At 39.3% G+C, this 27,741-nt stretch overlaps 2 protein-coding genes across 4 annotated transcripts in view; both read left to right on the forward strand.

Moving 5' to 3' along the window:
* LOC127168115 (GDP-fucose transporter 1) overlaps positions 1 to 27,741 on the forward strand; it is a 47,239-nt gene that overhangs the window by 4,849 nt on the left and 14,649 nt on the right. For both annotated transcript variants that reach the window (XM_051114685.1, XM_051114684.1), the window contains 2 exons: positions 2,620 to 4,239; positions 5,671 to 6,070. In XM_051114685.1, the coding sequence (XP_050970642.1) occupies positions 2,620 to 3,191 (572 nt within the window). In that variant the 3' untranslated portion in view covers positions 3,192 to 4,239; positions 5,671 to 6,070. The remainder of the gene's footprint in view (positions 1 to 2,619; positions 4,240 to 5,670; positions 6,071 to 27,741) is intronic.
* On the forward strand, positions 5,930 to 16,387 carry LOC127168116 (GDP-fucose transporter 1). 2 transcript variants are annotated; one of them, XM_051114687.1, is made up of 3 exons: positions 5,930 to 6,070; positions 13,239 to 13,741; positions 15,130 to 16,386. In XM_051114687.1, exons 2-3 carry the CDS (start codon positions 13,270 to 13,272, stop codon positions 15,699 to 15,701), a joined length of 1,044 nt encoding a protein of 347 aa, XP_050970644.1. In that variant the 5' UTR covers positions 5,930 to 6,070; positions 13,239 to 13,269; the 3' UTR covers positions 15,702 to 16,386. The 2 variants fall into 2 exon arrangements, with proteins under 2 accessions (XP_050970644.1, XP_050970643.1); XM_051114686.1 differs by lacking the exon at positions 5,930 to 6,070 and having other exon boundaries at positions 13,231 to 13,741; positions 15,130 to 16,387.

The following is a 27,741-nucleotide window of genomic DNA, read 5'->3' on the forward strand; positions in this document are numbered from 1 at the left end:
CAGTATTTTCCTAACCTTACTAAATGTACGTGTTATTATTTGTCAAATTCTTAAATTTTATCAATAAAATAAAAAATAAATACAATTATTGCAATTATTTGCTATTTTATCATTAAAATGACAAATGCGTAAATGATGTTAAAAGATTAATGATTTACTTTTTTTTAATATATTAATAGAAAATGGAAAAATGTAATGATACTTTTAAATATGTAACCAAACCACCAGTAGGTGGCGGCAAGTCACTGTCTTAATGAGTCATTAACTCAATCAATTTGTTCAAACAGCTAATTGATTTAATAATTGCCTGTCTTTATTAATGGCTCACTGAATCACCCGATTCATTCAAAAATGTTGAATTATTCAGTAAGGAAACACCACTGTGTGTTGCTCGGAGATGCACGACTGCTCTGCCTTTGCTCTGTTTAGAACTATTTTCGTTAGCAAAAACTTAACTGCAATCGTGGTGATGTGAGATGTTGCTTACCTATATTATGTGTCATACAATATTTATCTTTTTTTCTGGGTCAAAAAGTATGTTTGTTAGTGTTTGTTTCTTTGTGTGTGATATTGCGCCTATTAGTTTTGATTTTATTTTTCTGTGAGTCTGATAAGCTGCACGAGCCTCACCTGACACAACCTTGATAGGCTACTGTGCGTTATCAGTCACCGTTTACACTAAAAGTAATAAAATCAGAATCATTATCATCAAAGTTTTGGTGCTGCCCTAGTTATTGTTTGTTATTAATGTTTTAATCAGGTTAGTTGTCCAGACAGGCAAATAAAATTCTCTTTCACTTGACCCTTCACAAAATCCACTTGTCCTGGACAAGCGTTAATGTCGAGCCCTGACTGCAACACACTATTTGAATAAACAGAATTGTTATCCTCTATTGGTGTGAATTCTAATGTAGTTAATCCATGTCAAGTCAAACTAATTTTAGAGACTTCCCCGGCTCAAATGTTTGATTTGTTTGACTCAGAAAGATAAGCATGTATAGTGATGATAGCCAAAATATTAAATGTCATGGTTTTATATTTACTGAGTGATCTACTAATTTGTAGAGGGAGTCAAAATGGCAATTTTCACCTGAGATTCAAGACAAATTACAGGGGGTTAAAAATTCAGTAAGATGTCAGTATCATAATGTTACTTTTACACAGCGATTAGTAGTTCTATTCTATACATTATGTGCCAATGGTGACCATTCAAAAATGGGGAAACGGCACTTTTCAGGTTTTTACTCCAAAGTTTGCATGCCTGTCACTCAGGAAGTATTAAAGATATCTGCATGTCCTTTTAGATATTGGGTCTCAACAAAGTTTCTTTTTAGCATCTTTATTTTTAAGGCCCTACATGGTTCAGTTAAAGAGATATTGGAATTTCAGTATGGCTGTAGGGGTAAATCGTTAAATTGTACACATTTTTTCAATGGTCAAAAACCCAATGTGGGTAAATTTGCAAAAATATAATTCTTCTTTTCTTCTAAAGAGGAATGTCTGAAGAAGAAATAATGTTGAAACTAGAGATATATCTCACTTCCTTCTGTCAGAACAACTGCATTAATCATACCAGTCTGAGTGCCATAAATATTCTTTTTCCAAAGTTTGCGTGCCTGTAACTGAAGAAGTATTAAAGATATCGCCATATGATTTTAGATTTAGATTAGAGGTATATTCAATGCAGTTGTATTGACAGAAGGAAACGAGATACATCTTTGGTTTTAATAGTATTTCTTCTTCAGACATTCCTCTTTAAAAGAAAAGATGTCTCATATTTTTGCAAATTGACCCACATTGGGCTTTTGACCACTGAAAATGTGTACAATTTAATGATTTACCCCTGAAGCCATATTGAAATTCCAGTATGTCTGGAACCGAACTATGCAGGGCCTTTAAAATGAAGATGCCAAGGGAAAGTTTGTTAAGACCCAGTATTTAAAAGGACAATAAGATATCTTTAATACTTCCTGAGTTACAGACATGCAAACTTTGGAGTAAAAACTTGAAAAGTGCTGTTTCCCCATTTTTGAATAGTCACCGTTAGCTCACAATGTAACAAAGATTGCTAAAGTCAGCAGATTTTACTAACAGACCAACTAATCTCTGTGTAAAAATAACATTATGTTGCTGCCATCTTTCTGAAGTCATTTTTACCCTCTGTAATGTGGCTCTGAATCTCAGGTAAAAATTGCTATTTTGACCAACCGCTACAAAATAGTGGATTACTCAGTAAATATTCATTTATGACATTTAATATTTTTGCTTTCATCACTATACATGTTTATCTTTCTTCAGAAAACATATTAGCGAAACCTCTGGTTGAGATGACACGGAATGACCCTACAGTTTTTTTGGTTGCACATCTTTTACAGTATGTGCACAAAAGTACTGGGTAATATAAGCAAAATGGGTTAAGGTTAAAACTGGGCTGTAAAAATAAAGTCCTACTGTTGTCTTTATAGTTATAGTTCTTCACATGAACAGGCTTTAAAAGTCAGAAACCAGCTTTCATATCTAGTTAATGAGAATACATTTTTTGATGCAGTCACATCAACTATGAAGATCCCCTTCATCAACAAAAGAGATATGCTGACAGTTTGTGCTTTGATCCTTCAGGTGGATTCTGGCTGGGTGTGGACCAAGAATCTATCGCAGGTTCCCTTTCTTGGACAGGCGTGCTTTTTGGCGTACTTGCCAGTCTTTGTGTATCTCTCAATGCCATCTACACAAAAAAAGTGATGCCGGTGGTAGATGGAAATATCTGGAAGCTCTCCTACTACAACAACCTTAATGCCAGTGTACTTTTTATTCCACTTTTCATCATTTTAGGTGAACTGAAAAGCTTGTCTGCGTTTAGCCGACTGACACATTTAGATTTCTGGGGGATGATGATTTTGGGGGGAATCTTCGGCTTTGCCATTGGTTACGTGACGGGACTTCAGATCAAATTCACCAGTCCATTGACGCACAATGTGTCTGGCACAGCCAAATCCTGTGCACAGACCGTGTTAGCGGTCATCTTCTCTGCCTCCAGTAAGACAATGCTCTGGTGGACAAGCAATATGATGGTGCTAGGCGGATCCTTCGCCTACACCTGGGTCAAAGGACTTGAGATGAAGAAAGTCGAAGTGGCTCCAGAAACACAAAACACAAGCAGTCAGAAAAGTAAAGAGGATGCAGCAGTGTGAAAAAGAGTTTTGGCATAACTGTGTTGTAGAGACTCTTCGTTTGTTCATCACATCTGTGTATACATACATATATTTACATGGACATTTGAATGTTTGATGTATATACATTTACTCTGTAGTGTAAATTATAATGATTAAAACCTGTTTAACAAAACTTTACTTGTTTCATAACACCATATACAGATAGAAACTCACATTTCTGAGAAATGAGTGGTTTATTCATAAATACATACCACCTTATTCAGAATTGCAAGAAAAAAGTCAGAATTCTGAGTTTATATCTCTGTTCTGAGAAAAATGTCAACTGTGAGATAAAAACTCAGAACTGACATGAAGTCAAAACTGTGAGATAAACAGTCACAATTACATTTATTATTGTTTTCTTTGTATTTGTTATGTAAACAAGACTCCATAAAGAACAACATCATTGGAATCACTTTTAGAACTATTTTTTTTTTTTTTTTACAGCTGACAGCCAATCAGAATCCTGCTTTAAAGTACTGGCACATTTAAAGCAGCAGGTGAAAAAACTGCATGTGCATAATAATCAGAAAAATATTGTGCATTGTTGTGCTAATATATATATTTATTATTATAGCTACCTTTATGGTTATTGTTCTTGGTGTGAACGAATAATTATTATTATTATTGTCATCATCCTTAAGATAACGTGAACCTGGACCACAAAACCAGTCTTAAGTACCGCGGGTATATTTGTAGCAATATTTAACAATACATTGTATGGGTCAAAATGTTTTTGTTTTTTTTTTTAATTCCAAAAATCATTGGCATATTAAGGGGGGGTTGTCCCCCCTAAAAATATTGTTATTAGCAACTCTGTGTATTGTGAATAATATAATGGACATATACTTAAAATAGCTGTGTAAGTAGTAAAACAATATAAACGTGAAAAAACATTCAGAAGTTCAAAAATGTTTTAAGTCACCCTTCCCTTGCCTAACAGTGGTTTGTTCCACTGCCTGTTTCCTCCTCCTTTACCGAAACACACACGAGTCCGGTGAGAGGCAAAGCTCTTCAGCAGTTATGTGTAAGTAACTTAGGCTGTCAAGGCTATTTTATTCACTTTAAACATTGGGTGAAGTGATTCTTTCTGTTTAATACAGATGATGTTGGATCATTAATAAATAAGTAATGACAAAAAAAAGATGTTATAAGATGCATTTTTCTATGAGCGATTATAAGATTACTAAGTTTAGTTTACCGTATATTGTCACCCACTAACTAAAACGGCGAAAGCCTGTGTGTGAACTGATATTAGGCTAATATTGTAGACTTGAAATTATGAACACACTGGTTTGTAGTGTAAACAGTTTTACCGTTCACTGCATGTTATTCCGTTATACACTATAAAAAATAAAAAACAATTTGTTGAGTCAGCTTAAAATAATTTGTTACCCTGCTGCCTAAAAATTTTAAGTTCAGTCAACTAAAATAAGTTTAGTCAACTCGAAATGTTAAGTTGTACTAAGTATTGTAGTAAGATATTTGTGTCTGCTAAACTTAAGAGATGGGTAAGTAACCCAGCTGCCTTAAAATTTTAAGTTGATTCAACTCAAATATCTAAGTTGTCACTTAGTATAAATTAACATTTCAAGTTGAATAACCTTTATTTGAGTTGACTGAACATAAAATTTTAAGGCAGCCAGGTTACAAATTATTTTAAGTTGACTCAACAAATAGTTTTTTACAGTGTAGTGGACAATGGACCAGAAGCCTTACCTAGGCTTACTTCCGCGTTGAGGAAACAGGTGGATCCAGTAAATTAGTATATTAAGCGTTACACATTACTCTAAATCTTATTGAAATATCAAAATGGCAAACCTGTCATTTCATTACTTTGACCCTGAATTTAATTGTTCAACGTGTTGCAAAGACTCATCTTGTTGAAGGAGGTTACAGTGTTTTCTGATGATGTGTAACAAGATTGTGTTTCAGGCTGAAAGACAGGGTTGCCAGGTTTCACAACAAAACCCGCCCAATTGCTACTCAAAACTAGCCCAATCCCGGGGGATAAAATACACATTTTTTTGTTGGGGTTCCCCTGGTAAATTAATATTTCAGGGCATAAATGTGATGTTATTGGGGTTGCTTCAACCCACAGACATCAAAAACAACCCACAGCAACAGTGTTAAAGTAGCCGCAGGAAAACCGCAGACTTGGCAACACTGTTGAAAGACAAAGAGACAGAACAAGATTAACCTGTTTATAGTGTTACAGATTACAATTTTTGAGCATGTGATACTTTTACCACAGGTATCTGCCTGCAGCTTGAGATGAAATGCATTGTTGGTGCTACTGTTATAGGATAGTGGAACTCAAATTCCAACTAATGTCTGATATATACAGTGCTTCTTGAAAGTTTGTGAACCCTTTAGAATTTTCTATATTTCTGCAGAGAGAAAGAGAGAGAGTGATAATTAATTTGCTCCATTAAATCTTAATGTCTGTGTGTAACAGACCTCCGACAGGAGAGGGCGAGATTTCATCAAAAACAGTCAACAGGTGAGACAGCCCATCCAAAATTAAAAGTGCACTCGTGGAACACCGCCTTTCTGCGGAACACGTCGATCTTGCACTTGCTACTGAAGGACCTCCTTTATACGCTTCAACTCCAGAATCGGAGAGAGACACTGCCTCACACGCGCAGTCAGGGATCGAATAGGAAGGCACTTGTTGAGTGATGAAGAGCAGTACGCATAAGACGCTGTTTGTTCATCACACAGTGAAAATATTCCAACATATGATCATTTACTGAGCGCTACTTTCGGATCTCCAGACTTTCAAAGACCCGACCGATGTGGACAGATGTGCTGATCCAGGTCTGAATCCGCAGCGTGTTCATCAGCCGACCATCAAGGTGAGCGAGCACAGTTAGTCTGATTGGATATGTGTTGTTTTAGGGGTTTGAACTCATTTCTGTTATTAGGCTACGTATTATGCAAAACCGGTTAGGCAAAAAGAAAGAGAGAGAAAGGCTCCTCTCACGCCAGGAAGTTATTTTACTTACATACTGACATTTCTGTCAGTGTGCGTTTGGGTTTGTGTATTTTGCATTTTCTGACAGTGTGGTGCAATGCTGACAAATTGGTTTAGAAAGCTTTTCTAAGCTGTTTAGAGAATGGTTCATCCTTCCAAAAAACAATTCATCATTTACTCACCTTGATGTTATTCCAAGCCTATGCATTTCTCATGGCAATGTAAAACACACAATGTAACGCGTAAATGTGCGTAACTAATGTAAATCAAGCAAGGTAGCGTACATAACACATTAGCGGACCAAAGGGAATAATATGGAATTTTTTCCAGAAAACTTCTTGCACAAAATAAATTCAGGCACTTTCAAGGACCTCTATCTATGTATGTCTATTTTCAAAAACTTTCCAGGGCCTTGATTTTTTTTTTCCCCCCTGATTCACAAACTTTAAAGGATTTCAAGGACCGGTGGGAACCCTGGCTATGTTATAATTAGGATGTGGAATATACAGTGTCCATCATGGGGTTGATCTAGATCAGAGGTAGGGAACCTTGATCCTGGAGGGCCGGTGTTGCTGCATAGTTTAGCTCCAACCCTGTAAAAAAATACCAACCTGTATCCTGAAGACCTTGATTATCTTGTTCAGGTGTGTTTGATTAGGGTTGGAGCTAAACTCTGCAGGGAAACCGGACCTCGAGGATCAACGTGCCTCACCTCTGATATAGATCAACGATGATTCTGAAAAGAAAACTCGCTGGGAGCATGCTGTTGCCATTCATGTACATCTGACTGACCCATAAACCACACACTCTTATTTTAGTGTTGTATTTCAGCAGATCGCTTTATACATTCAGTATAACAGCATTAATTTAAAGAGGTCAAATTGTAGATGTGTACATTATGCTGTTGCTCTGTCCATGCTATGATTACGCATTCTTAAATAAGCAGGGTTTCATTTACTTCATCTAGTCAAGTAATGTTGACTCATTTCAGAGGCAGCCAAAATTACCATTTAAAATCAGTCAGAGCTATAGAAATGTATATTTACAGTGCCCTCCACTAATATTGGCAAAGACGGCTATGAAAATAAATCTGCTTTGTTTATCTTTATGATCTTACATTCAAAAAATTCACAAAACGCTAACCTTTCATTGAAGTAAAACTGTTTTTCTCATATGCATGTTGGGCACAATAATTGGCACCCTTAGAAATTATAATGAGTAAAATATCTCTGAAGTATATTCCCATTCATATTTGCATTTATTCAGCACACTAGAATGACTAGGATTATGATATTGTCCAGCAATAACTTTATTATAAATTATTATTATAAATAGCACAAAGGCCAAATTTCCTTAATCATCCATCACAAGGAATAAAACCAAATAATATAGTTCTGATGTGCAGAACAAGACTGTTGAGCTTCACAAAATAGAAAGTGGCTGTAAGAAAAGCATTGAAAATCCCAATTTCCATCATTAGGACAATAATTAAGAATTCCAATCAACTAAAGATGTTACAAATCTGCCTGGAAAAGGATGTGTGTCTATATCGTCCTAATGCATGGTGAGGAGGAGAGTTTAAGTGTCCAAAGACTCTCCAAGGATCACAGTAGGAGAATTGCAGAGATTAGTTGAGTCTTGGGGCCCAAAAAAAATTCAAACAGCCACTACGTCACCACATGTTGTTCAGGAGGGTTTTAAGAAAAATCCTTGCTCATCCAAAAACAAACTCCAGCATATTCAGTTGTCAGACACAACTTGAATTTCAAATGGTAATGGCTTCTGTGGTCAGATGAAACAACAAAAAAAGAGCTTTCTGGCAGCAAACACTCAAGATAGGTTTGGTACAAAAAGTACCCCATGCCCACGATTAAATATGCTGCTGGATCTTTAATGTTGTGGGCTTATTTTTCTGCCAGAGGTCCTGGACATCTTGTTCAGATACATGGCATCATGGATTCTAGCAAATACCAACAGATAAAAAATTTAAAACTGACTGCATCTGTTAGAAGTTCTATAATGAGCTGTGGTTGGATCTTCCATCAGGACAGTGATCCAAATCAAACATCAAAATCAACACAAAAATGTGTCACTGAGCATAAAATGAAGCTTCTGCCATGGCCGTCCCAGTTGCCTGACCTGAACCCTATAGAAAATGCGTGCGGTGAACTGAAGAGAAGAAGCACCAGCATGGAGCTGGGAAACGTCTAGGTTACGTACGTAACCCTCGTTCCCTGAAGGAGGGAACGGAGACGTTACATCCCCTGCCACAACCTTACGTCGCGCTGACGCCGGGCTGCAGCTCGGCTCCTCAGCAAAAGCCTGAATGAATGGTTGCACGCCGCCATCTTATATACCCGTATGTACGGGGGAGTGGCTCGGCATGCAAATACCACTCGCCAATGTTCATGAATGTTCATTGGCCTTTTGAATAAGGCTTGGAGATGATTGGACTCTCAAGCGAGTTCCCATATGTAACGTCTCCGTTCCCTCCTTCAGGGAACGAGGGTTACGTACGTAACCCTCAGGGAGGGGCTGCCGCGAGGGAAATGAGTTCTGGAAACCAGGTCCGGGTGGGCCAGTATGGCGCATCCAGCAGAACCTGCTCCTCGTCCTCCCTGATCTTGCACAGTGTCTGTGCAAGGAGGCTCACTGGGGGAAAGGCGTACTTGGGCCCCGGAGGCCAACTGTGTGCCAGTGCGTCCCTGCCGAGGGGAGCCTCGTCGAGGGAGTAAAACAGCTGGCAGTGGGAGGATTCGGGGGAAAGCAAACAGATCTATCTGGGCCTCCCCCGAAATGGCTCCAAATCAGCTGGACTGTCTCGGGGTGGAGTCGCCATTCTCCAGGATGGGTGGACTAATTGAGAGCTGGTCGGCTGCACGGTTGAGTTCTCCTGGAATGTGAACGGCACGTAGCGATTTCAGCCACGTCTGACACCATAGGAGCAGATGGCGGGCGAGTTGTGACATGCAACGGGAGCGTAGACCACCTTGATGGTTGATGTAGGCTACAGTCGCCGTGCTGTCGGTGCGAACAAGCATGTGCTTGTGACGCAACCTCGGTCGGAAGCGACAAAGGGCCAGAAGCACAGCCAACAACTCTAGGCAATTGATATGCCATTGCAGTCGAGGTCCTGTCCAGGAGCCCGATGCTGCTTGCCCATTGCATACAGCACCCCAATCCGTGGAAGAGGCATCCGTGTATACCACAAGATGCCTGGAGACTTGTCCCAGGGGGACTCCGGCCTGAAGGAAGGCCGGGTCTGACCACGGGCTGAACAGGCGGCAACACTGCGGGGAAACGCCAATCCGGAGTGTGCCACGGTGCCATGCCCATCTCGGGACTCGATCGTGTAACCAGCGCTGAAGCGGTCTCATATGAAGCAGGCCGAGCGGCGTCACTGCGGCTGCAGCTGCCATATGCCCCAGGAGCCTCTGAAATGTTTTGAGAGGGACCACTGTTTTGTGTCTGAATGACTCCAGACACTTCAGCACTGACTGTGCGCGCTCGTTGGTGAGGCGGGCTGTCATACTGACCGAATCCAGCTCCACACCGAGAAAAGAGATCCTCTGCACTGGGGAGAGTTTGCTGGATGGCTAAGGTGCCAGAGCACCAAGTCCCTTGTTCTCTTGAGCTCCAGTCGTCGAGATAGTTGACCCGTCTGCCAAAGAGGGGACAGGGCAGCCTCCGTAAAGACACAGGGAGAGAGGGAGAGGCCAAATGGAAGCACTTTGTACTGATACGCTGACCCTCGACAATGGACAGAAGTGGAAAGGACGCCTCTGTACCTGGGCGGACGCCTGGCGAACTGAATCGCATAGCCGAGACGTACCGTCCGAATCAACCACCGCGAGGGACTGGGAAGCTGAAGCCAGGCTCCCAGCCTGGTCGCCAGGGGTATCAAAGGGACGTTGACCGACGTGACCGCAGTGGGGCAGCCTGGGGGAAGGGGAAGGGGAAGGGGAAGGGGACTGATCCCAGAAGGAAGAACGTCCTGGAGAAAAGTCAGACTGCACTGGGCAGCACTTACCTTCTTCCCTGGTTCCCGCGCTGGCGACATCAGGCTCCGAGTCCGAATCCGAGGAGACACTTCTTGGGCGCTGCTCAGAGAGGGAACTCGGGGCCTGAACCCCGGAGGTGAGAGAAATGACTCTTTTTGTGACTTTGTGGGCAGCGTTTGAGCACACAGCAGCTCCCGGCCCTCCACCGGGAGTGAGGACGTTGATGTTGTCGTCCCCCAAAGAGCGATTCTCTCCACCTTCGGGTTGCCCACGTCAGGGACGCTTCGCAGATCTTTTGCGGGTGACCGGTCCCTGAGACGTGGACGGCGCCGCTCTCCCGCCGGCAGCTCGACGTCGGGCTGCCAATCTGGCGTCATGCACCTCAGCAGGGGACGGGAGCTGGTTGTTTCTTTGAAGCCGCGGGGGGGCGCCCTCGGCGACGAGCAGGCGGAGGTTGGGGCCCCGCGGACGTGGTTGGAATGTCGCGGCGGGGCAGGATGTGTTTAATCGCCTCCGTCTGCTTTTGAACCGCCGAGAACTGCTGGGCGAAGTCCTCGACGGTGTCGCCGAATAGGCCGCCCTGGGAGATAGGAGCGTAGAGAAACCATGATTTGTCGATGTCTGCCATCTGGGCCAGGGTCAGCCATAGGTGTCGCTCCTGGACCACTATGGTGGACATCACCTGACCAAGGGAATGCGCCGTCACCTTCGTAGCCCGGAGGGCGAAGTCGGTGGCGGCGCGGAGTTCCTCCATTGCACCCTGGTCAGAACCCCTCTCGTGCAGGTGTTTCAACACCTTGGCCTGGTACACCTGTAAGGTGGCCATGGCGTGCAAGGCGGTGGCAGCTTGTCCAGCGGTGTGATAAGTCCGGCCCGCGAGAGCAGACGAGAACTTACACGCCTTGGAGGGGAGATGGGGCCGATCCCGCCAGGTGGCGGCGCCGCGCGGGCATAGGTGCACCGCGACAGCGCGTTCAACCTGAGGGACCGCCTCATAACCCGAGGCTGCACCGCCATCGAGAGAGGCAAGGGGAGAGGCTCTCTCAAAGGAGAGGGGGCTCGCCAAGTCCTCACCAGCTCCTCATGCACCTCCGGGAAGAAAGGCACTGAGGGAGAGCGCGGCGGCGCCGCAGGAGCCCTCCCCAGATACCATTTTGGGCACCTCCAGACCGATCTCCTTGGCGGCTCTGAGGAGCATAGCCGACAGTTCAGCATCCGTCTCAGACGGGGCGGCAACCGCAGAGGGGTGCCGACCTGCCGAGTCGTCAGCCTCACCGCCTGGCTCTCCTTCTGATGCTGCAGCAGACATCTCGATCTCCTGGGGAGCGCCAAAGGAGACACCCAGCCCGCTGTACGGGGAGGTATACTGCTCTGGCAGCTCAACGGGACCGCGCGGTGACGCAGAAGTCCGCGGGGCTTTGGGGGCCGACGGAACATTCTGCACAGTCACCTGAATGTCCCCCAAGTGCCTCGCCGTGGTAGCCGAAAAACCTTGACGGCTCAACGACTTACCGCAGGAAGACAACAAGGGGTGCCTACTCATGAATGAGCGGCGGGACTTTAACGCGGCCATGGACATACGTTCGCAATGAACGCATGTACCATCCGTGAATGCTGCCTCAGCATGCTCTCGGCCCAGGCACGTGAGACAGTGATCATGTCCGTCCACTGAGGCGAGGAAACTACCGCACCCGGAAGCGCACGGCCGGAGAGGCATACCGGGAAGATGCCCTCGACAGCCGTGAGAAATTCACTCTTTTGAAATCCCAGTCCGCCCAGGGAGGAACCGCGGCACAACTGTGCACTCAAACGGGCGGGGCTCGCTGGAGTGCGGGAGGCTTGAATGCCATGAAAACGGCAGCCCGCAGGATTATGCTGGCGGCTGCCAAACGCTCTTCTAGATAAAGCTCTTTTAGTTGTTTGGCAGCACGCCAGCAGAGAGAGTGGCAACTCAGGAACTCTTTTTTTTTTTCTTTAGGTTTTAGCTTAGAGACGAAGGCTCCGAAGCAAAAGTCTGAATGAGTGGTTGCACGCCGCCATCTTATATACCCGTATGTACAGGGGAGTGGCTCGGCATGCAAATACCACTCGCCAATGTTCGTGAATGTTCATTGGCCTTTTGAATAAGGCTTGGAGATGATTGGACTCTCAAGCGAGTTCCCATATGTAACGTCGTAGTGAAACGACTGAAGGGGAACTAAAGGAAACTGAAGGAATGGTCTCTGATCTCTTGTCAGGTGTTCTCCAAACTCTTCAGGCATTAAAGAAGAAAACACAGAGCTGTTATCTTGAATAAAGGACATTGCAATAATTGGGTGCCAATAATTGTGGTCAACATGAACTACAGAAAAACATTTATTTCATAAAGAGATTTTCCCCCTGCTTTCCATGGTTTTACTTAAATGATAGGTTAGAATATTGTGAATTTTTTGAATGAAAGATTAAGAAGATAAACAATGCAGATTTATTCTTACAGCCACCTTTGCTCATATTTACCAAGGGTGCCAATATTAGTGGAGGGCACTGTATATTCATAAATCGCACCCTGTTTATGACCTCCAAACACTGTTACCATAGTGCATGGCTTGTAAACGAATGCATTTTGATGTTTGCGTCACATAACAAGCTCCATATGTTTGGCTTTTCTAGTGTAGTAAATTTGCTCGGTAGCGCAATATAGTCGCTGTTGCACGGTATAGTGTTGCACATGTTGCCAGCTAAACATGAGTCATAATGAGACATATCAATTGTAGATTATTTACTAAATTATTTATTCCTGCATCTATAAACATTATTATGATAACTGATTGTTGCAGCTTATAGCCGATTTGTGCAGTTTTATGACTTTACAAATGAGTGAGGGTTTCACTTTAGGAAATCCAACACGGAACCGGGAAGTTGTTCACCACTCTGGCTATCGTTATACTCATGGCCAGTTCAGAGTATCACAGGCAGCCGACACAAAATGTTTCTGTTGTTGTTGTTATTACCAAATAACTAATATTCATTTGCATTATTCCTCTTCCTTTTTTCTTGTACCATGAACAGGTGTCAACTCAAACTATCCAGAACATTAAGAATGGCTTTTACAGACTCCAGTCTGTCGGAAAAAGAGGAGCCTTTTATTTGGAGAGCGACCAAAATTGCTTTGGTTGTCGCTCTTTACTGGTTCATCTCGATTTCCATGGTGTTCCTGAACAACTACCTGTTAGACAACAAGGATCTGGACGCACCTGTCTTCATCACATTTTTCCAGTGTGTTGTTAGTGTTGGACTATGTTGGATCATGAACTTTCTCTCAAAATTATTTCCTGGATTCGTGGATTTCCCATCCCTGAAATTTGATTTTAGAGTGTCCAGAGAGATTTTGCCATTGAGCGTCGTGTTCATAGGCATGATCACATTTAACAACTTGTGCCTGAAATATTTGGGAGTTGCCTTCTATACTATTGGCCGTTCGCTTTCCACCGTATTTAACGTTGTCCTGTCCTACGTGGTTCTAAAGCAAACAACGTCCCTCTACGCAGTGCTGTGTTGCGCAGTCATTCTAGGTGAGTATCAGCTGCTCAAAGGGACAGTTCAGGCCAAAATTAAAAACTACTCACCCTCGTGTCGTTCTAAACCTGTTTGAATATCTACGTTCTGCTGAAAACACACACGAAAGCTATTTTTAATAAATATCCTCAACCAAACAGTTGATGGTGGCCTTTGACTTCCATAGTATGGAAAAAAATACTGTGGAAGTCGATGGGTACCGTCAACTGGTTTCCCACACTCTTCAAAATATCTTCTTTTCTGTTTAGCAAAAGAAAGAAATGCATACACGTCATCCTTCTCCCCCTCCCCATTAGGCCTGTGAAATGATTAATCACAATTAATCGCATGCAAAATAAAAGTTTGTGTTTGTGTGTGCATTGTGTATATTTATTATGTATATATAAACACACATGCATGTATATATATAATAAATTTACTATTTATATCTAAAATATTTATATTTATATATAATATAAAGTGTAAACACAAACTTTTGTTTTGCATCCGATTAATTGTTTAACAGCATTATATTTCTTCAAAGAAAAATTACTAAATCACTTTCAGGTTTTTTTAAATAAGTTATAAAAGCAATGACAGCCAATCAGAATATTCCAGCATTTAAAGAGGCAGACGACATAGAGCGAATGTGATGAGCCAAGAAACTTTTTATGTTTTTTGACAGGTGAGGCATATAAACAAATATGCATCTGTATAAATGAAAATATTATTTGCACACAATTTCCTTGATCTATTTTTATACTTTACTTTTAGAAAAAAGAGGACCCCCTGATGTTCAAGACATGGTTACGTTCTTGTGAATGCTAGTATAGCCTAGTTGTCGTTATACAGTAGTTGTCTTTAAAGGATGATAACTATTAAGTGTTAATAATTATTCTAATTCTATGAGAATAGGTAAGTCATTATAATACAGTTATAACAATATAATTGTTGGAATCACATTCAGAACATTTTTTCCCCAATATATAAACAATAAAAACTGATAGCCAATCAGAGTTTGAGCATTTAATGACTATCTGCAGCATGCACTTAAAATAAACAGAATGTTATCATCTGTTAGTGTGAACGCTAATGTAGTTATAGTTATTTTGGTTTCACTTCCTTTACAGTATATGAACTTATGTGTGCTTGCAGTGTGCATAAAAGTACTGGGTAATATAAGCTAACTAAATAGGTTAAGGTTAGTACTGGGCTGTAAAAATAAAGTGCTGCTGTTGTCTTTATAGTTATAGTTCTTGACATGCAGGCTTTAAAAGGTAGAAACCAGTTTTCATATCTAGTTAATGAGAATACATTTTTGATACGTCACAGCAAATATGAAGATCCTGTTCCTCAACAAAAAAAAAATAAGCTGACAGTTTGTGCTTTGATCTTTTGCCTTCAGGTGGATTCTGGCTGGGTGTGGACCAAGAATCTATCGCAGGTTCCCTTTCTTGGACAGGCGTGATTTTCGGCGTACTTGCCAGTCTTTGTGTATCTCTCAATGCCATCTACACAAAAAAAGTGATGCCTGTGGTGGATGGAAATATCTGGAAGCTCTCCTACTACAACAACCTTAATGCCAGTGTACTTTTTATTCCACTTTTCATCATTTTAGGTGAACTGAAAAGCCTGTCTGCGTTTAACCGACTGACACATTTAGATTTCTGGGGGATGATGATTTTGGGGGGAGTCTTTGGCTTTGCCATTGGTTACGTGACGGGACTTCAGATCAAATTCACCAGTCCATTGACACACAATGTGTCTGGCACAGCCAAAGCTTGTGCACAGACCGTGTTAGCGGTCATCTTCTCAGCCTCCAGTAAGACTTTTCTCTGGTGGACAAGCAATATGATGGTGCTGGGTGGATCCTTCGCCTACACCTGGGTCAAAGGACTCGAGATGAAGAAAGTTGAAGTGGCTCCAGAAACACAAAACACAAGCAGTCAGAAAAGTAAAGAAGATTCAGTGGTGTGAAAAAGAGTTTTGTAATAACGGTGTTGTAGACGCTGTCTGTTCAGCACATCTGTGTATACATACATATATTTACATGGGCATTTACTTTGTAGTGTAAATTATAATTATTAAAACCTGTTTAACAAAACTCCACTTGTTACAGCAACACCATATACAGATATAAACTCACATTTTTGAGAAAAATTATGCATTTACCTTTTTTTATGTTTTATTCTCTGGCAGTCTTAAACTTCTGTTTTAGGTCTGTAGCACCACTGTTAGGTGTAATTAGCTGGTGAAGTGGATTTATTTATTGTAGATTTAACAAAAGTCAGCAAGTTATCATTGTGCGGAATGTTCAAAGCGGATGTCATAACAAATATCAGTAGACCAGGAACATTTTAAAATGAGTGGTTCATTCATAAATTTGTAAGACCTTACCTTCACACTGAAGTTCGGATCATTTTACCGACTCTGACCTTTGAGTCTCGTTCAGCAAAATTAACAAATCTTTTTTTGAGTCATTTCGTTGGTGATCTAATTCCAGTACAGAACCTATTAGAATGTTGCGCATGCCCGACTGAACGAATCACTCCCCGAGACGACTCGTTCTTCCTGAGTCACATTAAAGATTCGTTCAAAATGAGTGCAGTGCTGAAAAGGGGCGGAGCTACATAAGATAAACTCAGAATTCTGAGAAAAAGGCAACTAGGAGATAAAAACTACAGTCAGAACTACAAAATAAACAGTCGCAATTACATTTTTAATTATTATTCTCTTTATCTTGTGATGTAAACAAGACTTCATAAAGAACAACATCATTGGAATCACTTTCAGAACTTTTTTTTTTTTTTTTTTGACAGCCAATCAGAATCCTAGCGCATTTAAAGCAGCAGGTGACAAAACTGCATGTGCTTATAATGAACAGATGAATCTTATGCATTGTGTGGATGCTGATATATTTTTTTTTTATCATTCTAATTATCTTTATAGTAATTGTTCTTGGTGTGAACAAATAATATTCATGCTATCCTTAAGATATGAGTTGGATCAGGCAATACATTTGGCTTATCAGAATATTAGCACGGCTCTTGTGGTCTGCTAGGTGACAATGAAGACATAAATATTATAATTTTCAATTAAAATGTTTCTGTGTATACCACAATGAACAAAATTCACAATACCAATAGCAGAACAACATTTGTATAGATAATTAAAAGGAAATGTCCTCTTTCTGTTGCTCATTCATTCACTCCCTGAGTCAACAAAGCTACACTGATCAGAAGAAGATCAGAATGAGCTTTATTGCCATTTATGTTTACACATACTAGGAATTTGTTGTAGTGACAGAAGCTCCACAGTGCAATAGAATGACAGTGACAGGACCAGACACGATAAAAGACATAATAAAAAGAACAATATACAATTATACAAGACAGACAATTAGAAATTAGAATTACTGTGATGTATTGCTTGTATAAGCATTATTTATTCGCTTTTATATGGGCATGTTTTCTTCTGCATTAAAGAATTTTGTATGAAGATCATACATGCAAAGGCCAATTAAGGTTCAGTATATTTTTTCTTTAGAGTGTGTTGACCTTCCATTCAAATGAACACAAAGTTTACAAAAGAACTGAATTTAAATGGGCAGGGCAGAGAAGATATTACTGCATTTTAAGCTGCTCACTTTCATTTTAATGGTTGTCTAGTATCCATTGTGACCACTTTTTTAAATTCTAAAACCTCCTAAATTATACAACGTATCCACCTTTTTCTTTCTGTAAAAGTGGGCGTGGCCATTTGTTAATTTTATAGGTGTGGCTTCTGGTCTCATTTTAGCTGTACAAAACAGCTGGTTTTGCTGCTTGATATTGCAAATTATGATGTTTTACCACAATATTTTAATGTATTATCTTAATTATGAAGACAGTGATTTGTAGTGCAAACAGTTTTACCTAGTTTTACCTTTAACAGTCTACTTTTAGGAAAATTTTGATGATCTTATAATTATGCAGAAATATGAAAAATTCTAAACGGTTCACAACTGTTCATGCAGCATTGTGTGTACTTGTTCTTGCTACATTGTGGGGACCAAATGTCCCCACAAGGATAGTAAAACTTGAAATTTTTGACATGGTGGGGATCGGCCTGCGGTCCCCACAATGTAAAAAAAATGATTAAAAATAGTAAATGATGCTAATGTAACAATGCAAACATGTTTTCTGTAAGGGGTAGGGTTAGGGTTGGGTTAGGGGATAGACAATATCATTTGGTCAGTGTAAAAACTATAGTCTATGGAAAGTCCCCACAATTCACGAAAACAAACATGTGGCCTGAAACCAAGGGTCTTTTAAACTGAGATGGCCTTCGAAGGCGCTTTCAGACAGAAGATGGTAAATGAAACAAAAAGTGTCCTATTTATTATCTACTCAGCATAACAGATTAACATACAATTACCTTTTAGCCTATTAAATACTTCTGAACATTTACCTGAACATTTTATGTGAAACAATAGGATGAATACACACCCAGAAAAGCACTTTTTTTTTAGCTCAGTAAAAGTGCTCACTAAAACCACCTCACTTACAGAACACTATTTTAAGTCATTAAAATTTTGATCGGACACAAAAACAATTACATCAGTGTACAATACACCTGCGATAGAAAAAATGGCTAACACACTGCACCAGAAAAAATAATAGCCTACTTACTACGGTTGTAGATGTGCATTGGCACAACAGCATGATGCCCTCTGCAGGCCGGCTGCGATTGTTTTTTTTTTTTTTGTTTTTTGTTCACCAGATAGTGTTTTGTTTTTTTCTGTTTGTCTTAACGACTTACTGTCTAATGACTCTTGGTCTACTGATTTGTTCTACTTAATTTTCAGGTATTAAAACATTGCACTTTCATCCTGCTATCAGCGAATAATACCTCAGGTAGTCTGAAAGTGCCTGGAACAGCTTTAAAGCCTTAAAGTATTGGCAACAGTGCTATCTGGTGGCTATAAATGTTGCTAGCTGTATAGATCTGTTTTAAGGGAATACTTCAATGGTGTATGGACCCAAATGCACGTTTAGGGTAGTTACTAGAGCCTGTGAATCAGCATTAGTGCCACCCTCCAGAAGAATTACGCAAGGACACTAGACCTGTGCCAAAAGGTGAATCTGCATGAGTTCAGCAAATTGCAAAACATAAGGCAGTTAGTCATAAGCTCGAACTGTAAAAATGATATTTGCTGCTTGTTAAATTTACTAAATTTAAATGAAACCAACCCAGTTGCTAAACATTTTATTTCCGCTTAATTTAATTGTGTACAATCAACATAAATATGTAAAACTGAAATGTACTTTTAAATTGGGACTACCAATTTCAGCATTAAGTGAAATTTTTAGCTCCTAGTGTGTTTTCGAACTCGATCGGGAGAGAAAATGTTGAAATTAATTATTGTTTTGTGTTTTTGAGTAAAGGGAAATACCTGTTAATGTTTAATGTTCAGTTGTGTGTGCAACAGCAAAAAGTGAGTGCAGTGACAAATATCTTTTGACTTCCTCATTGCAAACATTGGCCATGCAATCTGCAGAAGCTGTTTTATTAGCATTCAAGAGTTTATATTAAAGGATTAGTTTACTTCCAGAACAAAAGTTTACAGATAATTTACTCACCCCCTTGTTATCCTTCTTATGCGCATGCGTACTCTGTGCAGTCCCGTTCAAAACAGTTAGGATATGTCGGAAAAACTCCCATCTCATTTTCTCCTCCAACTTCAAAATTATCCTACATCGCTGCAGAGGTACCGACCCAGTGTTTACAAAGTGAACATGCAAAGAAGATCAAACGCCCTTAACAAAAAAGGTAAAACAGCGATGCAGATTTTGAAGTTGGAGAAGAAAATGAGATGGGAGTTTTTCGACGTACCCTAACTGTCTTGAACGGGACTGCAGAGCTAGACAAGACGAGCATATGAGGTTAAAAAGTATATAAATTTTAATTTTTTTTTTTAAAAATAACTGATTGTTTTACTAGATAAGTCCCTTCTTCCTCGGCTGAGATTGTTTAGAGCCTTTTAAACGGGTCATCGGATGCTAAGTTCACTTTTACATGCTGTTACATTAATTTGTGTTGGCAGTGTATGTGCAAATCTACCCTATAATGATAAAAATCCATCCAGTGGTTTTTAATTAATCTGTAAAAATAATATCCCCTTTTTCAAATCGAGCCATTCTCAGATGCCTGTCGTTGTGGCATCACTCCAACAGAGGCCGCTCCCACGATAGTTGATTGACATGAGCGTTTTACCTCAGATCAGCTGTAACAGTCATCCATGTTTTGATGCCGGAGCAGGGATGTAAGTTAGACAAGAATATCTCAGATTGAGCGATTGAGGTGTTGTGTTGCTGGATGTAATAATGAACATAGTGGTCGTCATTTACTCCCGACATCTGAGCTGCTGAAGATGCAGTGGATTATGTTTGTTTGTGAATGGAATGCGCCTCCCGATCTACATATATCCGTCTATGTTCGCGCAAATCATTTGTGATCCAGCTTCACCTACAGCAGAAGTGAGTATAAGCGTTTTTTTATGAATCTTTGCGATCACCTTTCCTAGTAATGTGCTAGTTAGCAAGTGTAGCATCTAAACGTGGCTAAATGGGACTAAAGTAAACAGGCTTGTCTCTCCACAGAGAGAAGAGAGGGGTGGGGCAAGCAGAGCTCATTTGCATTTAAAGCAGCCTCGACCAGAATGGGATGATTTTTGCAGAGCTGATTTTGGATTTTGGATTATAGACTTTTTATTAAGACCCTAAAGAATCATATCAACTTGTGGAAAATGGGCATATGATGACCCCTTAACAGCTGCACTGAAACTGCACTTTGGAAGTTCAAACTCATGGACACCATATCAGTCCATTATATGGAGAAAAATGCTGAAATGTTTTCTTCAAAAAACATAATTTCTTTACGACTAAAGAAAGAAAGACATGAACATGTGAGTAAATTATCTGTCAATTTTTGTTCTGGAAGTGAACTAATCCTTTAATCACATTTTATTATTTAGTTATTAGTCTTTTAATGTATATTAGGTTAGATAAATGTAAATCCCTGTGTTGTCAGCCCATGCTAATAGCACAGCACAAATCACAAGATTGACACAAGCATGATATGGATCTGATGTTTGCTGTTCTGTAGCTGCACACACACAGGTTGCCATCAAAACACATTCAGCTCTTACTAAGAGCTGAATGTAATTTACTCCATCCCAAAAATGTTACACTGCATTATTTGTCCTTCAGCTATAGGCATACTCTAAGACATGATGGACCAAGTAAGAGACAAGATTGAGCAGGTCTTGCATTACAGTGTTTAACAGCTGCGTCATCCAAGCACAGAGAGCTCTGAGGCATGTTAGAAAAAAAAAAAAACCTAAACTGTTAGATCAGATTGTTCTTAAAAGTTTATGCAGCTCATTTGGTTTTGACTGCTGTCCACAGTTTTAAAATCTGTATTAGATTGTTTTTAGCATACTGTTATGTTAATATAAAGTTATGACTTTCACATTAGAACATATTTTGAAGAATGTTTTAGCTATTTTTGTCCACATTTCAGTGGGACCCAGAATTTTGCATGGTTGCATCACATTGAGCCATAAAATCCATTTCATCCCTGTCACTTTGAAATTTAAGCCTTTATTGTCTCTCAAACTCTCAAAACTTTAAACTCATCCAATGACCTCAAGAAAGCAGATGTACTGTTTGATGAATTTGTTTTTACACACATGCTGTGCATTTCTACATGACTTTCTACACTCTCTCTATATATATTGTATGTAATCTTTACAGACTGTAAAAATGTCAATAAACTAGCATGACTAAAAATGCTACAGTATAAACCCGATCATTGGTTAACTGCACAGTAAATTACCTTACAGTGAAAACTTATTTCTCTCTAAAGTGTAATTTTACTTCAAAATGCTGCCCAATTAGTCTTTTTTGCAAGTAAAAACTATGAATGATCATATATTTTATGATGAAAAGCATTAAAAGGACATTCTCAGATTTTTTTAAATAATCTTTTTGTTTATTCTATTTTAAATGTTTATAATGTTTATAATTTTCTACACTACCGATTTTTTTTTAAAGAAGTCTCTTCAGCTCACCAAACCTGATCCAGAATACAGCAAAAGCAGTAATATTGTGAAATATTTTACTATTTAAAATCACTGCTTTCTCTTTGAATGCATTTTAAAATGTAATTTATTTCTGTGAACAAAGCTGAATTTTCAGCATCATTACTCCAGTCTTCAGTGTCACATGATCCATTTTTTTCATGACTTTTTTTTCAGGATTCTTTGATGAATAGAAAGGTCAGCATTGGTCTGAAACACAAAGCTTTTGTAACATTGTACACTATACCATTCAAAAGCTTGGAGTCAGTGTGTTTTTTATTTTTTTTTTTTTTTTGGGAAAGAAATGATACAACAAATACTTTTATTTAGCAAGGATGCTTTACATTTTATTCAGCAAGGATGCTTTAAACTGATCAAAAGTTATGATCAAGACATTTACAATCTTACAAAAATTTATATTTCAAATAAATGCTGTTCTTCTGAACTTTCTATTCATCAAAGAAACCTGAAAAAAATTCTACTCAGCTGTTTTTAACATAATAATAATAATAATAATAATAATAATGTGTGTTTTTTGAGCAGTAAATCAGAATATATATATATATATATAATATAATATAATATAAATATATTTCTGAAGGATCATGTGACTGAAATAATGATGCTGAAAATTCAGCTTTGAAATCTCAGGAATAAAATACATTTTAAAATATATTCAAATAGAAAACAGTTTTTTAATTATAAAAATATTTCAAAATGTTACTGTTTGTGCTGTACTTTGGATCACATAAATGCAGGCTTGGTGAACAGAAGAGACTTCTTAAAAAAAAAAACATTTCAAATCACAATGTTCAAAAATTAATTTACTCCATCACCCCTCAGTCATTCTTAATCGGTGAGTATGACAGACCTTCGACAGGAGAGGGCGAGATTTCATCAAAAACAGTCAACAGGTGAGACAACCCATCCAAAATCGAAGTGTGCTCGTGGAACGCCGCCTTTCTGCGGAGCACGTCGATCTCGCCCTCTAGTGCTTCTGATGGACCGCCTTTACGCCTTCAGCTCCAGAATTAGGGAGAGAGACATTGCTTCACACGCACTCAGCCTTTCACTCTCCGCGTTCGCGTGCGCGCGCTCCCGGCAAATCTCCAGCCCCGGGGGATCGAATAGGAAGACACTTGTGGCACAGAGTGATGAAGAGCAGTACGCATAGGACGCTGTTTGTGTTCATCACACACTGAAAACATTGCAACATATGATCATTTACTGAGCGCTGCGTTGGGATCTCCAAACTTTCAAAGACCCGACCGATGTGGACAGATGTGCTGATCCAGGTCTGAATCCGCAGCGTGTTCATCAGCCGACCATCAAGGTGAGCGAGCACTGTTAGTCTGATTGGATATCTGTGCGCGCCCGCAGCTCACTGCGTTGTTTTGGATGTTTGAACTCATTTCTGTTATTACGCATTATGCAAAACGATGTATATAAGCACAGAGCCGGACAGAAGAGCATTTATCTCAGACAGAAAGAGAGCGAGAGAGGCTCCTCTCACGCCAGGAGGTTATTTTAGTTACATACTGACACTTCTGTTAGTGTGCGTTTGTGTATTTGCGTTAAAATAATGGTTCACCCTCCCAAAAAAAAAAAAGTCATCATTTACTAACCTTCATGTTGTTCCAAACCTGTATGCATTTTTTTTTCTTCTAGGGATCAATGGGGTCCCTTTTTTCTGCACAAGAAAGAAATGCACACCGGTTTGGAACAAAATGAGATTGAATAAATGTTCACTTTTTGGGTGAACTAACCATTTAAGCATTACCTGCACAATCATTTCCTGTCAGGGAGCACAAACTCTATGTTATGTTTATGTTATACTATGTTATAATCAGGATGTGAATTACACAGTGTCCATCATGGGGGTTGATATAGATCAGTGATGATTCTGAAAAGAAAACTCGCTGGGAGCGTTGCCATTCATGCACATCAGATTGACAGATAAACTCTTATTTTAGTGTTGTATTTCATCAGTTTGCTTTATACATTCAGTGTAACAGCATTAATTTAAAGAGGTCAAATTGTAGATGTGTACATTATGCCGTTGCTCTGTCCATGCTATAATTACGCATCGTTAAATTAGCAGGGTTTTACTAGTCAGGTAATGTTGGCTCATTTTAGAGGCAGCCAAAATTGCCATTTAAAATCAGTCAGAGCTATAAAATGTATATTTATATTCATAAATCAGAACCTGTTTATGACCTCCAAACACTGTTATCATAGTGCATGGTTTGTAAACTAATGCATTTTGATGTTTGCGTCACATAACAAGCTCCATATGTTTGGCTTTTCTAGTGTAGTAAATTTGCTCAGTAGCGCACCCAGTATAGTGTTGCACATGTTCCAGCAAAACATGAGTCATAATGAAACATTTCAATGACTTGTAGAAGCAAGCTGAAATGGCATATTTGGTTATAGCAAATGTGTTTTTATCTCATGCTTGCTCTTGTTAACACCATTGTCACGTTTATGCCAGGGTTTAGTGTTGGTATGTTATTTTAAACGATAGAACGATAGAGCATTAACCTTTTAGGAGCACTTACTGGACATTTCATTTCTGAACTGCTGCAATACATACAACAAGAAGTGTAATAAAACATTGCTATATTCACATTCATCTGTTTTGGATAAAACTGAAGATGCTTTTAGTGCCACCCAATAGATGTTTCACTTTGAACGTGCAGGAAGCAATCATTTTGCAGTAATGTCGACAAAGGCACGTTTTTCCAATAAGCTGAGTTGGAATAATCATTAGTAACTAAAGCAGCCTCACTGGTGTCCTGATGAGTTATTAGCTCTAAACAGAGCAATAAACAAGGATTATTCTGGCACAGAGAAATAAAATACTGCCTGGGGAAAATCAATCACACAGCCTAGAGATGCAGAAACAAACAGATCAAAGAGCAAAGAGATGCAGAGACAGTGAGAGAAAATAAAGTTCACTAATAAAGACTTGAAAGCAATGGTTTTGTAGCAAAAGGATTTTCTTGGGCGTGATATTAATAAATACAGATGGAATGTGCAATATAAATTAATCTGCTATTGAGAAACACACATATTTGTCTCTGTCGCACTACAGTACGAGTCAGACACAGAAAACAGCAGCGTACTGGAGGTGAAAGCTGGATTAAGCTCAAGATTCAAAAAAAGGAATGCCGCAGAGCTTTTTTTAGAAGAAAGATATGCAGAGAGGAGGATTTCAAGATGTGACTCATCAGGAAGACTGATGAAACCGTGTTATGTTTCACAGGAGAAAGTAGTCGGCGAATTTCCAGACTGTCAGGGTCACTTCGTTTATTGGTTCAAGGCAGTGCGGGTCAGCTGTGATTGTAGCACAATTAAAGCAGTGTCACCAGACGGCTTGAAACAACTTGATGGGGGTGTTTGACCTGCAGACTGTTTTTGATGAAATCGCATCGTCTTGTGTGAGGGGTCTGTCACATTCCCTTCATTAGAATGGATGATTTTCACAGTACACACACACTGGTTTGCAATGCAGATAGTTTAACTGTTTACTGTACTTTTGGCGAAAAAGAGGCAACACACTTTCAAAAAATATGTTTGTGGAAATATTGTGCTTTAAAGACAGGGTAGGTGATGTGGATCAAAAGCATTTTTTGTTATGCTGGTTGAAAGTCTATTCACACCTCGATAGCCATCACTATGTTAAGTGGTCTAAATGTATTTATATCATCTGTGGAAGGTGTAGGACCGTAAAACGTTTGTCCATTCAAACATTGGAATGTGGAGAATGAAAGGTGTTTTTATTCTAATATTATGCACTTTGTACTGTAATGTTTTCTCACCAGTGAATGAGACTTGAGGTAATCTGACAGTGCTGCTTTCAACCATTCACCAACGTTGTCTTTCATCATGTTGCTGGTTAGCCTTTGGTCTGCCTGTGCACTTTCATGTGTTTTGGCACCCTGGTCTCATTGTTTATACGTAGGTATTAGTTAACCCAATCTCATGGCAATTCGTACACATTTTACGAGGGGGCTAACGCGTACAAATTGGTACAACCTCACTTGTACAAATCCGTAAATTTTTTGCCAATTCTTATAAATTTGTACGAATGAGCTACCCATCACTGGGGTCTAGACAAATCGTACAAAATCACACAAGTGAGGCCGTATGAATTTGTATGAATTAGCCACCTCATAGTATATATGAATGAACTGGTCGTGAGATAGGCTTGATATTAGTACATACCGTTTACAAGCACAAAACGTACATTTTTGTACATTTTTATTGATGCTAAAATGTACATTTCAGACATACAGAACTGCTACGTACTTTTAGCTAAAAACATAAAATATTTTAGAATCTTTTATATAATTAAGTATCAATGCATTTTTATCAGTTTATCGATAAGCGATTTACATGTTTACACCCCTTAACCTACCCCTAAACCTACCCATTTTATAGAAAATATAAAATGGTATAAAACATAATTGACTGAAATATTCACGGAAATGACCATTTTGTTAACAATATAACATTAAAAATATTTTTTATAGTTGCTAATCCCACTCCTACCTCTAAACCTAATCATAACTGTATTTCTGTACAGTATAAAGAAAACATGACAGACAGATAAGTGCAAATACAATAATTCATTTTGCAAATATGTCAAAAGCAGTACCAAAATTAATCCAAATGACGATGAGATCCAAAAAACAATGCAAATCGTTTGCATGAAGAGTGCAGAGCAGGATTTAAGATGTTCGCTGAAAATATTATCCAGATTATTATCCCGATCCATTTCGTGAAGTCGTGCATTTCTCATTCAAATACACCTGACCAGAAACACTGGATGTTGCAATCAGTGACGAAGCAGGTGAGAGCCAATGAGTGTTCGATTATCCTGCCGTAAAACCTGTGATAAGGTTTCTTGAAGCAGAATTTTTTTTTGCAATTTTAGAACAAAGAACATACAGTGGCAATAACATTAAAATTACATAAAATACAATAATAACAAAAACAATAAATAAATAAAATAAAAAGGAAAGGCAATAAGAAAAATACATGTCCTTAAACAAATATAAATAATTACAAATTATTCAAAGAATAGATTTAAGTTTTTAAAGTAATGGTGGGAAGAAAATGCGATGTGTCCAAATCCTTTTGTGCTGCACCATGACTGCCTTTGTTATGCTTCTGTCTTCTGTCAGCTCGCTTTCTGATTGGATATTGATTCGTTTAATGTGATTGTATGCGCGTTTGTCCTTGGGGTTCCCCCGACACATCAGGATTTCTGAATGTAAACATTAAATGAAGTGTTGAATATTTACGGTTCGCATTCGGGACGCCTCCAACGTTCTTCCGAGCAGATTAATTTAATTTTAACACACCTCACACCACAGGAAAATCTGATAAGATAATCTTTAGAACCGACAAGATAATCAGGACATTACCTAGGATTGTCGGAAGGGGAGAAATCGGCCCAAAATCAGACGGATTATCTTGTGGTGTGCACACAGCATTATGGTCGCCGCTCAGGAAGAAGATGATGATCACTGTATAAAGGCTTAGATCTGGTTCTGTTCCTCGCATTCAAATGGTTTCTAAAGATTTGGACTACAGCGTACAAATAAAATTGATTCCTTTGTAATTACGCTGTGTTTTTGGTGTATTTTATGGTTCTATTGTCGGCCACAGCATGTCGGAGAAAACGTTTTTTGTGTCCCATGGCAAACAAAGTAAATATTAAAGGATAAGTAATGGTTAAACGATTGCAGAAATGTTATTCATTTTAAGGGTTTAAAGTGTAGTCTTGTGTATTGTGTATTCTTTAAAACAAGTTAGTAGCAGAAATCACACAGAATAGAATACAATAATAATCAAATTAATGCCACCGTTTCAATATTCATAAGAATT

The sequence above is a fragment of the Labeo rohita genome, chromosome 7 (assembly GCF_022985175.1).
Source record: "Labeo rohita strain BAU-BD-2019 chromosome 7, IGBB_LRoh.1.0, whole genome shotgun sequence".
Taxonomy (NCBI): domain Eukaryota; kingdom Metazoa; phylum Chordata; class Actinopteri; order Cypriniformes; family Cyprinidae; genus Labeo; species Labeo rohita.